The sequence below is a fragment of the Perca fluviatilis genome, chromosome 6, assembly GCF_010015445.1.
Source record: "Perca fluviatilis chromosome 6, GENO_Pfluv_1.0, whole genome shotgun sequence".
NCBI lineage: Eukaryota > Metazoa > Chordata > Actinopteri > Perciformes > Percidae > Perca > Perca fluviatilis.
Genome location: NC_053117.1, coordinates 12,557,021 through 12,569,043, shown reverse-complemented (window position 1 = coordinate 12,569,043; position 12,023 = coordinate 12,557,021). Strand labels below are relative to the sequence as shown.

The following is a 12,023-nucleotide window of genomic DNA, read 5'->3' as shown; positions in this document are numbered from 1 at the left end:
AGCTAAAAGCTCCAAAATGTCATAAGACTAATAATAGCTCACTGATTGTGTCATTCAGCACTGTAGCTGTACAGACGACTGCTCATCCAGTACCTGCATGTGTGGTCAGCTCAGTCTGCGATGTTGGTATGACAGTGTAAGTTAACACACACACACACACACACACACACACAGATTCAGCTAACACATTCCGTGATGTTATTTTTTACTATGTCCTTTTTAGCTGACTCTATAACCAAAGCGACTTCCAATTAAGTGCTTTCAACCTTGAAGGTGCAAACTCCAGACAACAAGTAGTAAATGTACATTAGCTTTAAATAAGCAAAACTACAAAGAGCCATATGAAAGTGCAACTTTAAGAATATATGTATATATGTGTGTATAAATTTTTTATTTTATCCGAGGTGCAGTCGGAACAGATGTGTTTTTAGCCTTCGTTGGAAGATGCGTACGCTTTTGGCCATCCTGATGTCAATAGGGAGCTCATTCCACTATTTAGGATCCAGGACAGCAAACAGTCGAGATTTCGTTGAATGATTAATTGTCCCTCGCTGTGAGGGGGCAGAAAGCAGGTTGGCTGATGCAGAGCGGAGTGGGCGGTTTGGGGTATAAGGTTTGACCATGTCCTGGATGTAAGCTGGGTCTGATCCGTTCGTGGCCCTGTATGTAAGTACTAGTGTCTTGAAGTGGATGCGGGCACCAATTGGTAACCAGTGAAGAGAGCAGAGGAGCGGTGTAGTGTGAGAGAACTTGGGGAGGTTGAAGACAAGTCGAGCTGCTGCGTTCTGAATGAGCTGCAGGGGCCAGATGGCACATGCAGGCAGGCCAGCCAGGAGGGAGTTGCAGTAGTCTAGACGTGAGATGACTAGAGCCTGAACCTGAGCCGCCTTCTGCGTTAGAAGAGGACGTAATCTTCTGATGTTATGCAGCATGTACAGTATCTACACGATCGGGTAGTTGCAGCAAGGTTGGCAGTGAAGGAGAGTTGGTCGTCAAGTGTCACACCCAGGTTTCTAGCAGTCTGGGTGGGTACTACCACAGAGTTGTCAATTTTTATAGTCAGGTCCTGGGTAGGAGAGCCCTTTCCTAGAAGGAAAAGTACCTCAGTCTTGTCAAGGTTGAGTTTCAGATGGTGTGTGGACATCCAAGAAGAAATGTCAGTCAGACAGGCCGAGATACGTGCTGCTACTTGCATTTCAGACTCCGGAAAGGAGAGAATTAGTTGGTTGTCATCTGCATAGCTGTGATAAGAAAAGCCGTGTGAGTGAATGACAGACCCGAGAGAGTTGGTGTACAAAGAAAAGAGGAAGGGACCCAGGACTGATCCCTGAGGAACCTCAGTTTTGAGTGGGCAAGGTTCTGAGATAGATCCTCTCCAAGTTACCCGGTAGGTTCAGTCTGCCAGGTAATATGTGAGCAAAGCGAGCAAAGAGCCTGAGACACCCAGATTCTGGAGTGTCGAAATGAGGATCTGGTGGTTCACTGGGTCAAAGGCAGCAGAAAGGTCCAGAAGGATGACGATGGAAGAGAGAGAGGTTGCTCTAGCGATGTGAAGCTGCCAGTCTTTCCCATACATAGGTTATACTTGGACGCCCGCCCAGGTATATTGCGAACCCGCCCAGGTGGATAAAATCGGAATAAATTTCTTTTCCAATCAACGATGTATTTTTTACAGCGGACATAGACCAGTGGCCTCTAGCTCCTCCCCCTAGTGAAGTTGCGCAGCGCGTGCATGCCGCTGCACTTCAGGCAGAGGCTATCGTTAGTACTAGTAGCATGCTGCTGGCGGTCTTGCGGTGGGATTAACTGTACTAATAAAACCGTAGAAACAATGCCGCCACACCGCTGTGAAAGCGCCCCGAACATCATTTATCAGAGTCTGGTTATTACCCCTCTCCGCTGCAGTCTCCTTCGCGAGACATATCTTATAACAGAGCTAACCGGAGCTGACCAGAGTTAACCGCTAACAGAGCTAATTGTTGCTAACCGAGACTTCAGTTCGCCGTGCCTGTATCCATTAACCATATTTATGAAATCTACTCAGATGAGATCTTAATGATGTATAGTAGGGCTGAAACGATTCCTAGAATAATTCGATTACAAAAAATCCTCGATGCAAAATGACTTGCCTCGAAGCTTCGTTAAATCAATGTTACCAACGTTGTATCGCTGACGGACGGTGTTTCCGCACGGAGCATTATTACTGTCGCACACCAGACGCGGCTCAGTCTGCTGCTGGCGACACATGCCAGAGCGTAAATAGCGAGGGGCTAGAGACAGGCCGGAGAAAACGACAGAAAGTGTCCAAAGTTTGGAATCAGTTCAAACGTAATTAAAACTCAGACTCTGTACAGTGTGTCTACTGCAAAATCAAACTAGCTTACCACGATAATAGCATGACGTCAGTGCTTTAGTATCTCAACAGAAAACATGGAGTCTAACTTAATCATCCATTCCACGAAGAGGAATGGGATGTATAATAATAATATAGTAATAATAATATATATTTTTTTTTTAATAGACTGGAGAAGGTAAGAAGGGATAGGATCAAGGGGGCAGGTGGTTGGGCGGGCAGAGGTAATCAAAGTAAGAATTTGAGTTGGAGATAGGGATAGAGAATAAAGAGCATATGTCATTATCATTTTTACAAAGTGGGTTGGTAGGAGGGAGGAGGTGGACTGGGGGATTCTAGGAGGTTAGAGAAAGAGGATTCAATTTTGGTTTGATAGAAAGAGCTTTTTGCTGCAGAAATAGTGGCAGCGAAGGAGAGAGAAGAGACTGATAGGTAAGCAGATCATCTGGGTGTTTAGATTTCCGCCGTTGAGTCAGACAACCACGGAGCTGGGGAGGACTTGCAAGCCTGGAGGACAGAGAGAGTCAGTAGAGGAGGAAAGAGTAGAGAGGAGAGTGTCTGGTGGCATTGGGAGGCATGAGTAAGAAAGAAGTATGGGAGGCAGATGTAGGGAGGGTTGATAAAGTAGATGATGCCAGAGAAGAAGGAAAGAGTGAAAGAATGTTAACTGTCTGGATGTTGAAGTCGCCCAGACGTACCAGCGGAGGGCCAGTTTCAGGGATGTTTGAAAGAAGTACATCCAGCTACTCCAAAAATTAGTTTTACCAATGGTAACAGCATTAAGTTCAAAAGACAGTGGAGTGAACTGTGGCAGTGCGTATATGGGGTTAATGAGGAGGCCTGTCCCCCCCGCCTTTCCCAGTGGGTCTGGGTGTGTGGGTGAAAGGGTAGGCGGAAGAGAGAGCAGCAGGGGTGGATGTGTTGGTCAGTGTAATCCAGGGCTCAGTGAGAGCAAGGAAGTCGAGGGATTGCTGGCTGGCAAAGCCAGAGATGAACTCAGTCTTGCGAGTGGCAGACTGGCAGTTCCACAGGCCACCTGCAACAAGGTGTGGAGCGGGTGGGATAGGTAAGAGAAGTCGGGTTGCGGAAATGTTGCGAACTTATGCAAGGTTTGTAGTATCTCCGATAGGATACACGGACAGGAATGGAGAAGCAGCACATTTCCAGATAAAGTCGAGCAGTGCAAGTAATATATCAGCTATCAAAAAGATATCAAGCCCACTTAACTTCTCACGAAGACTCCGGTGTAGACTCCTTTGTCTTTGTCCTCCGAGTCTTTGTCCGCTGAGCTGCCGCTTCACATTTCAATATCCTTTACATTTAACAATACAATAACTTGTTCAGTATCCATTTTATCATATTTTATTCCTTTGAATGAATGAATGGTTTATTTTGGTTACCAATACAATAAACAAAGCATGAAAAAATTTTTTTCCCGAAATATATTTCTAGCTAGGATTTAAAAAAAAAAAAAAAGCTGAAAGCAACAGATAACTTGTCTAAACAATCTAGTTGTGTTTTATCCCTGATAGCAGTAACATGTCCCTCGGTGCGTTTGTAGGAGGGTCGACTACCACTTGACTTCTGTCAGAGGGAGCCCCCCGTGCTGTTTGAGTGTAACCACGCCTGCTCCTGCTGGAGGACCTGCAGGAACCGAGTGGTCCAGAACGGACTGAGGTGACTATTCCACTTTAGAAAAGTTCCAACAGCTCACTGTGGCTGTTTCTCATTGTACCTTTCTTCCCTTGCCTATACTCATGCATTTCTTGCAGTAAAAGTGCCTCTGGTTTCCTGGGGGAAACATTTTTATATGAAGCAGCAGCAGAAGTGCAGAGTTTGCACTTGCAATGACTTAAATCAGCAAATATAGCACCAATGTGGCTGCAGGGTAGTAGATCAGAATTGGTGAGGTGGCTATCTGTTGGATAAAAGTAACACCCAAACATAGATAGTTTTAAGTTATACAGGAGCTGCTTAACAAACTCCTGGTAAATCAGGGGTAGGTGCTTGTGTTTCATTTTTTTTACCCTCATAGTTTTTTAAATAGTCCCTTGGTAGCGATAGAGGCACAGATGTTTACTGTAATGTTACACAATTGAATCTGTTTTAACTGTTCGCCGCATGCTGCTGCGGTTTTCTTCGTCTCCAGGCTAAACCTGCTACCCCCATTTAATTTCAGTAAATGGGAAGACTGCCGTTTTTGCCGGATTGGCCAATCCAGTCTGAATGTGGCCTAACAGCTGACTGTTTCCTGCAACAAGCTCCAGCACAAAGCACAGTCCCTCCGTCTTTTTTTCTTCTAGCTGGTGTTAAGAACTGCATGCAATTGGAAATATTGAGATCATAAAAAAATTTGGACAGAAAACAATAATAGTGAAATATAAAGTCTACATGTGCTACCTTGAAATCCCTGCAACACTTAAAGGGTAACTACCATTTTTCTTCAAAAGTTCCCTGATGTTTTTGTGTCTAAGTGACTGATGGGCACAACAATCTGACATTGGTCCAGTATTAGGGCGAAACAAGCTACAATGTAAGTTAACTGGGCAATTGTGCAGCTTGTATTTAGGTTCACAAAAGTGCTCGTTTCGCCACTGACAGGCTCAGATTAATACTCTGAGGTCGACCTTTCTCTTAAAGAGTAAGATCTTTTTTTTAAACATAAAAACATCCGCAAATTGCGTTCACTAAAGCCACCAGACTCCATGTAAATAAACAGTAATTTTAGCGTCATAAAATACACTTCATTCAAAGTCGACAGAATCAAAATAAAACTATGAAAACCCATTCTGGGTCTTCTAGTTTTGGTTGAAATAAACATCGATTACCGATTTACATGTGAAAATATGTTTGCTCTATACACGCTAAAAGCATTTCTTTTTTAAATGGAGTCTGGTAGGTTTAGTGCTAGCAACCTCATAGCAGTTTCTGGTTAAACAGAAAGGTCTTAAAAGGCCTATCTCTGCAGGGATCCTTTCCATAATGTTGTCAGACACACAATAATCTGAGGCTTTCAGTGGCAAAAAAAGCAAACAAATTGACGATGCACATTTGCCCTATAGGGTTACGTTGCAGCCCGGTCTGTGGCTGCTGGTTACAGCATTCACAATTATTACTAGACCATTTTCATAGATTGTTGTTCCTATCAGTCACTTACACACAACAACATAGGAAAATAGGGTTCCGGTTGAAAAAACAGTAATTACCCTTTAAGTTACATAACAGTTAACATCCCTGCCTCCTCAAGAAAGTAAAAAAAAATTATGAGGGGGGAAAAGGAAACACAAGCACTTACCCCTGATTGGAGTTTGAGCAACTTATCTTAACAGCTGCCCCGAGGCCCCAGGCCATGAGGATCAGGCCTCAGGTTCTCTTCATATCAATCAGCGCGTTTACATGCACTCAAGAAACATGAAACCAGGTTACCCTTGTAATCAGAGAATGCATTCACATGCACTGTGTTTCCGTTCAAAAGTTGTTTTAGTCGTGTAACCGAAAACTTAGATTGGACAGATAGTCTAGCTAGCTGTCTGGATTTAACCCTGCAGAGATCTGTGGAGCAGTTAACCATAGTCCTCAGAAATCCACCGGAATTTGAAATTCAAACACAATGAAATGGAAGGTACCTGATATCCGGCAGAAAAGGACTTTGGGTGAATTTCCGGCGGCACGCGAACAATCCCGGAAGTGGATATAAACTACCTGTATACATGCCCAAGAAATCTTAATCATAATTAGTCCTGCTTTATTTCCTAATCTTGTGCCCTTAAATAGATTTATGAAGACTTTATTTTAGTTGATTTGGTGACATGATGCTTATTCCTACAAAGGTGGTGTCCTCAAAGTAACTGACACAGAAAACTTTGTGCCTGATGGTTCTCCAGTACTGTTACCAGTATGAGTACTGGTTGGTATTTGATGGGAACATAGAGGTTACAGTGTACTGTACATACAAACTACATGTCTGGCAGGTGGTGGTTTTATATCAGGCCAGTGGAAAAATGACTCAATTTCCTCTTCCAGGAAAATTATTAGCTCTTTAAGTTGTTTTTCTCTTGTGAACCTGTTTTTTTCTTGGATACAATCAGTGTCATTTCTTGTCATGATGTTCCTCTGAAGTGTGCTGCTGCTGCCAGCTGCTGCATGAGATAATTGCCTTGTTGTTGTTGTTTGTTTCAGAGCCCGGCTGCAGCTCTTCAGGACACAGAAAATGGGCTGGGGAGTGAGGACCATGCAGGATATTCCTCAGGGAACATTCATTTGCGAGTGAGGACAGGCTCTCATAAGAGAAATGAGTGAATTCTGTGTTTTACAGCATGAACTGTTGAACAGAAGCTGTGCTCTGAGCTCTTTCCCCCTAATTCTTCCACAGGTATGTCGGGGAGATCGTCACTGATGCAGAGGCTGATAAAAGGGAGAGTGACTCTTTCCTCTTCACCCTCGACAATAAGGTAATTGAATTCGTTTACATGATTTTTCAAAGCTGCACTAGGTATTGCGCATGTTGGTTCTTCTGAGACATAATTGCATAAGTTTACCAACTTGGCCATTCTGTGAGATGAGAGAAGAAATGATCTGATGTTTGAGAGCGTAAATATAGACACAGCAGGCAGTGCTGTTACACCGGGGCCCGCGAGGTAAGGGGGGCTCATAGACAGAGTGGGGCCTCCATCAGTGTGTTGGGCAGAGATTAAGAGTGACTTGCGAGTGATTCAGATCGTAATTTTTTTGTAAAGTAGTCCGTAGCAATTTATAACAAAATTATATGCTTATTACATAATACATAAACTACAAAAAATATAAAAACTATTCAATGAAATGCAGGGGTGCAAACTTCATCAGGGGTGAAGATGCCCCGGGAAGAATATTTTAAATATCCGCTTTAAAATGTGGATTTACAGTCGATTTTAGCAAACACTCACACTAGAACTAATGTATTTACTTCAACAAATGTAAGGAGGACATAAGTTCAGGGCACTTTCACATCGGATCGACACAAATCACACAAATGACATATTTTGTATTGAAAAAGGCACTTTTTGCTGAAAGGCGAAAATTTTGCCTCCCTGAAATGAATAATTTCTTATTTTGTTTGGTATCTTTGTCATATACACATAAGTAATGATGATTGCTGCGTAATATGCATGGTGATGTTGTCCAATGTCAAGTCTCTATTTGATCATGTGACGAGACAAGCCGATATACGGTAGCTTTTATAACTAGTAACTCATGATGCCGTCCTAACTACCTTACGCCACTTTTTAAGAGTCCAGCTTGCTGCAGTTGGAATGCTCAGTTAGTACTCTGATTTTTTAGCAATGAGAGGGTGTGAAGTCGCTATTTTCTGATACTGTCAGTAGAAATTATTATAACGTATATTTATGTATATATGTTTTCACAGTTGCAGTTTGTAGAATTAGATGAGTAAAAATGAAGAAAACCGTAACATTTAATATGTAGGTTAGGAAAAAGTCCGGATTCAGTTTAATTTAGCGTGTTATGGATTTAAATCTTGCTCAGTGCAGCGTTAGTAACAAGGCACAATTGTATGATAGTATAATGTCTGTGCTCTATAGGCCTGTGACATTGCAAAAATGAATGTATTGATTATTTTCTTGTGTCCCACACGCCTAAAAGTGCCCAGCCCACATGGTCTTACTTACGTTACCTTCAGCGGCAAGAGACAACACGAGCCAACACATGGCTCTGTAAACATGTGTCAACTACATTTTATCAAATAAAACTGAAGAATTTAAGCATATAACACTCTCATATGTTGATGGTAAGCATTGAACATAAACTGGGATGTCCGGCAGACATTTTCAGTGATTGAATGCATGTACTGTTAGGTTTGGTCAAGGGGTGGCACTGCAGAGTTGCTCATCCATACCCTGCTCAGTACGTGACGCACTGTCTTTCTTCTGTCTGCAGCATTCTTCATGGTTTTACAGACTGTGGTTAATCTTATGGTGACAGTAGTTGATGGTAGCAGAGTGGACCTCTGTCTCCTTTATTGCTCAATAGCCATTTGTTATTTTGAAGCATCATAAAGAAAGCTGTTAAAACCGAGTCTCTTTTATTTATTACCTTTACCAACTTATTCCCACTCATGGAAGTGGAAGGCTACATGTTTTAGTGCTGTAATTCCTAAACTCCTGGTGCTCTCACTCTGTTTGACATCCAAATAAAGAACATGTGACCTTCACTTAGGGCTGGGCGATATGGAGAAAATCAAATATCCCGATATTTTTGACCAAATACCTCGATAACGATATTGTAGTGTTGACTATTGGTGCTTTCACAAAATATTTACACAATGAGATTTGTGATAAATAATCATCAGTAATGTGGATATAATGACTAAGTGGGTAAAGGCAAATAACAGTTAAAACAGTCTGGTGATAATGACATCACTTTAGTGTAATGCAGCCTTTAAAACCAGGAAAAGACAACACTTGTGCCATATTACGATATTCAAAATCTAAGACGTTATCTAGTCTCATATCACGATATCGATATAATATTGGTATATTGCCCAGCTCTACCTTCACTTTGAGTTTGATACACTCCCCTCAGGCCGCACATTTAGAGTACTCCGGTTCAAGAGCAATAGGGGTAAAAACTCCTTAATTCCGTTTGCAATAACTGGGCTTAATTTGCACATGTAATTTAGAATTTGTTTTAGATTGCTGCTGTAGTACTGTACAGTATATTGTACATCGTATGTACAGGAAACATGTTTGTACTTTGTTCGTCGTTTTCTTTTTGTTTATTTGTACCTGTGTTTTGTATATAAAGTGACTGAACTGAACAGAACTCACTCTTTCGGGTCATCATCTTGTGCAGGTGGGAGACGCACACTGTATCGATGCGAGACTCTTTGGCAACATTGGCCGCTTCATCAACCATCTGTGTGAGCCCAACCTACTGGCTGTGAGGGTGTTCACCATGCACCAGGATCTACGCTTCCCTAGGATAGCCTTCTTCTCCAGCAGGCCCATCAAAGCTGGAGACCAGATAGGGTGAGTGGTGGAAAAAAACAACCTCAGCTCTGTCTACTGCCTTCTAGGGCTGAACGATTTGAGATTTTGGGGGGGGGAATCTAATTGCGATTTTCCTGCCAGATATAGCGATTTTATTTTTTTTTTTTTTTTTTTTTAAGTTTAGCTAAAGTTCAATATTCACTGTGTAAAGGCTCTGACAACCAACCCAACGGCCGACCGTCGGCAGAAAAGGCAGTCGGACTGATCAGTCGGCTCCCGTCTCTCAAAAAAGTGCCTCGGAACACACCGAAGCGACGCCGTGCGCACGTGATAATACGTCTCCATAACAGCAGGCGGCGCTAATCTGTATTGTCGCCCAAAAAATGAAAACCGGAAATAACGGAACATCTCTCTAGACCTAGTAAACACAGAGCACGCTGTCGTCAGTCGTTTTCATCAGAGTGTTGATAGTAGTCTAGAAGGATCGCTGTTGTTTACTCGCTGAACGGAAGAAAATACGATAGCTAGTAGGGGTGGGGGAAAAAATCGATACAGCATAGTATCGCGATATTTTTCGTGGCAATACTGTATCGATGCACAGATGCCAAGTATCGATCTTTTATGATATATGTGTTGGTCAGTCTGTCTGCTTGACAATCCCATTTTGCAGCAATAAAATTGAAGTGAGATGAACAAACAAAAAAGATAAAAACATACAAAAGAAATGTATCTTTTTAGATAAAACAGATGTTGACAAAATTATCCTTTGGGGACATAATTTGAAATTGGGAAAAATTTGAAGTTGGAAAAAAGGTAATACATTGCAATATATCGCAGAATATTGCAATATGTTTAAAATCGCAATAATATCGTATCGCCTCTGGTGATTCCCACCCCTAATGGCTAGTAATAAGAAGATACTGGCGCTGTCAGCTCGTGCACTGATTCGCTAGTCAAGGGCTAGCACTCCACCAATCCGATTGGTCATTGAGTCCGACTGCCCACTGACCGATTGAACAAGTCAAATTGGCCAAAATGAAGGCCGACGGCTCCTCCGACTGACGACAGCACGGAACACACCGAACCGACTCGAGTCACCGACCTCGCCAGACTGTCCGACGGCCAATAATCGGCTTGGTGGGTCAGCGCCTTAACAGATAAAACATGGAGCATTATAACATGAGACACCATCAAATATATTCCTATGCAAGGATGAGAACATAGACATGAATTGCCATCCATTAGTGTTTTTCTTTTAATAAGCATGGCACATTGAATCTGTGATATGTAACATTATAACAGCATTTATCTTATGAAATAACAGTAAACATTATAATGAAAAGGGGAATAAAAAATGTTAAACCAAACATTCAACAAAATATTGCATATTTGATTAATCGCGGCCTTCGCGGTTGGCTAATCGCATTCTTTCAAATCGCATCGTTCAGCCCTACTTCCTTCCTTTTTCCTCTTCAGCAGACAACCTAAAATAAACCGTTCAAATAAAGATAATATGATGGACTGCTGTCTCTGCCTCCTCAGGTTTGACTATGGCGATCACTACTGGAGGGTGAAGAGCAAGTACTTCAGCTGCCAGTGTGGGTCGCTCAAGTGTCGCCACTCAGCTGGTAGCCGTTAGAAACTCCCTGATGAACACCTGATCCCTCTTTCTGCCTGGACACATTCTGTCGCTTTGACCTCTTTGATCATGTCACAAACACTGTCTTCTGAACCAGATAACATGTAAGAGTGATTCTTTGATTACGTAAACACCAATGGGTTTTCTGGTATTCACTTGAAATTTCCCAGTTTTCAAATTCCATCAACTGAAAGATAAACATTGTGAAAATCTGTCATCTCAGAGCACACGATCTAACTTATTTATACACCTTACTAAGGTTACTTTTTTACGTGAAGAACACTGCAGCTTGCAGCCAGCCAGAAATACTGTACGTGGCAGAGGGTTTAACTAGCCAATAATTAGGTTAAATAATTTTAACAGATGATTTTAACATTCTTTGACTCTTCCTTTTAATACTGCAAAGTGTTATATTTGTGGATTAATGAAGTGAAGAAATGTTTTGGTAGTCAATGTGCTTGTACTACATGACTCATTAGCAATTAAACACATTTTTAAAGCATCTTGTCATCTTGTTTTTGATTAATGAACGTTAGTGTTGAGTGAAAGTAGAGAAACGGCTTCTTTCTTCACTCCCATTCAGCCATAAGAGCATTAGGCTACATTTACATTGCTACGTTTTGGTTTTTTGAGCCAACTCCGTGCACACAGCGTTGCCGTCTTTGTTGCCAAAGGTCTTTTTTGCGGCCGTTAAGACTACAACACAACCTTGCAGATTCCAAACTAAAAAAGGGTCAGAAGTGTTTCCAAATTACTCCGGTTTAGGGGCTCGGAAACGCCAGAGCAGGGGAAATGCGAGGTGTAAACGCAGCAAAGGAGAATTCATTTTTAAACCAAAATGTAGCAGTGTAAATGTAGCCTTTGTGAGTTCCAACACTAATGTTGGGGGATCACGTCTGGCTGACAGTTGGTGTGCCAGTTCCATCCCAAATGTGTTGGAGAGGGTTAAGGTCAGGGCTGTGTGCAGGCCAGTCAACTTCTTCCATGCCAAACTGGGAAAAATATTTCTCTATGGAGTTGGCTTAGGAAAGGGACAAACAAACTGTTG

The 12,023-nt window shown here is 42.1% G+C and overlaps 1 protein-coding gene across 1 annotated transcript in view; it reads left to right on the top strand.

The window, feature by feature from the left end:
• Positions 1 to 11,477, top strand: part of ehmt1a (euchromatic histone-lysine N-methyltransferase 1a) — a 43,426-nt gene extending 31,949 nt beyond the window's left edge. Inside the window, exons 20-25 of the mRNA XM_039803113.1 lie at positions 59 to 136; positions 3,915 to 4,030; positions 6,533 to 6,619; positions 6,726 to 6,804; positions 9,200 to 9,375; positions 10,879 to 11,477. Of these exons, the coding sequence (XP_039659047.1) occupies positions 59 to 136; positions 3,915 to 4,030; positions 6,533 to 6,619; positions 6,726 to 6,804; positions 9,200 to 9,375; positions 10,879 to 10,975 (633 nt within the window). The 3' untranslated portion in view covers positions 10,976 to 11,477. The remainder of the gene's footprint in view (positions 1 to 58; positions 137 to 3,914; positions 4,031 to 6,532; positions 6,620 to 6,725; positions 6,805 to 9,199; positions 9,376 to 10,878) is intronic.
• Positions 11,478 to 12,023: the final 546 nt, after the last annotated feature.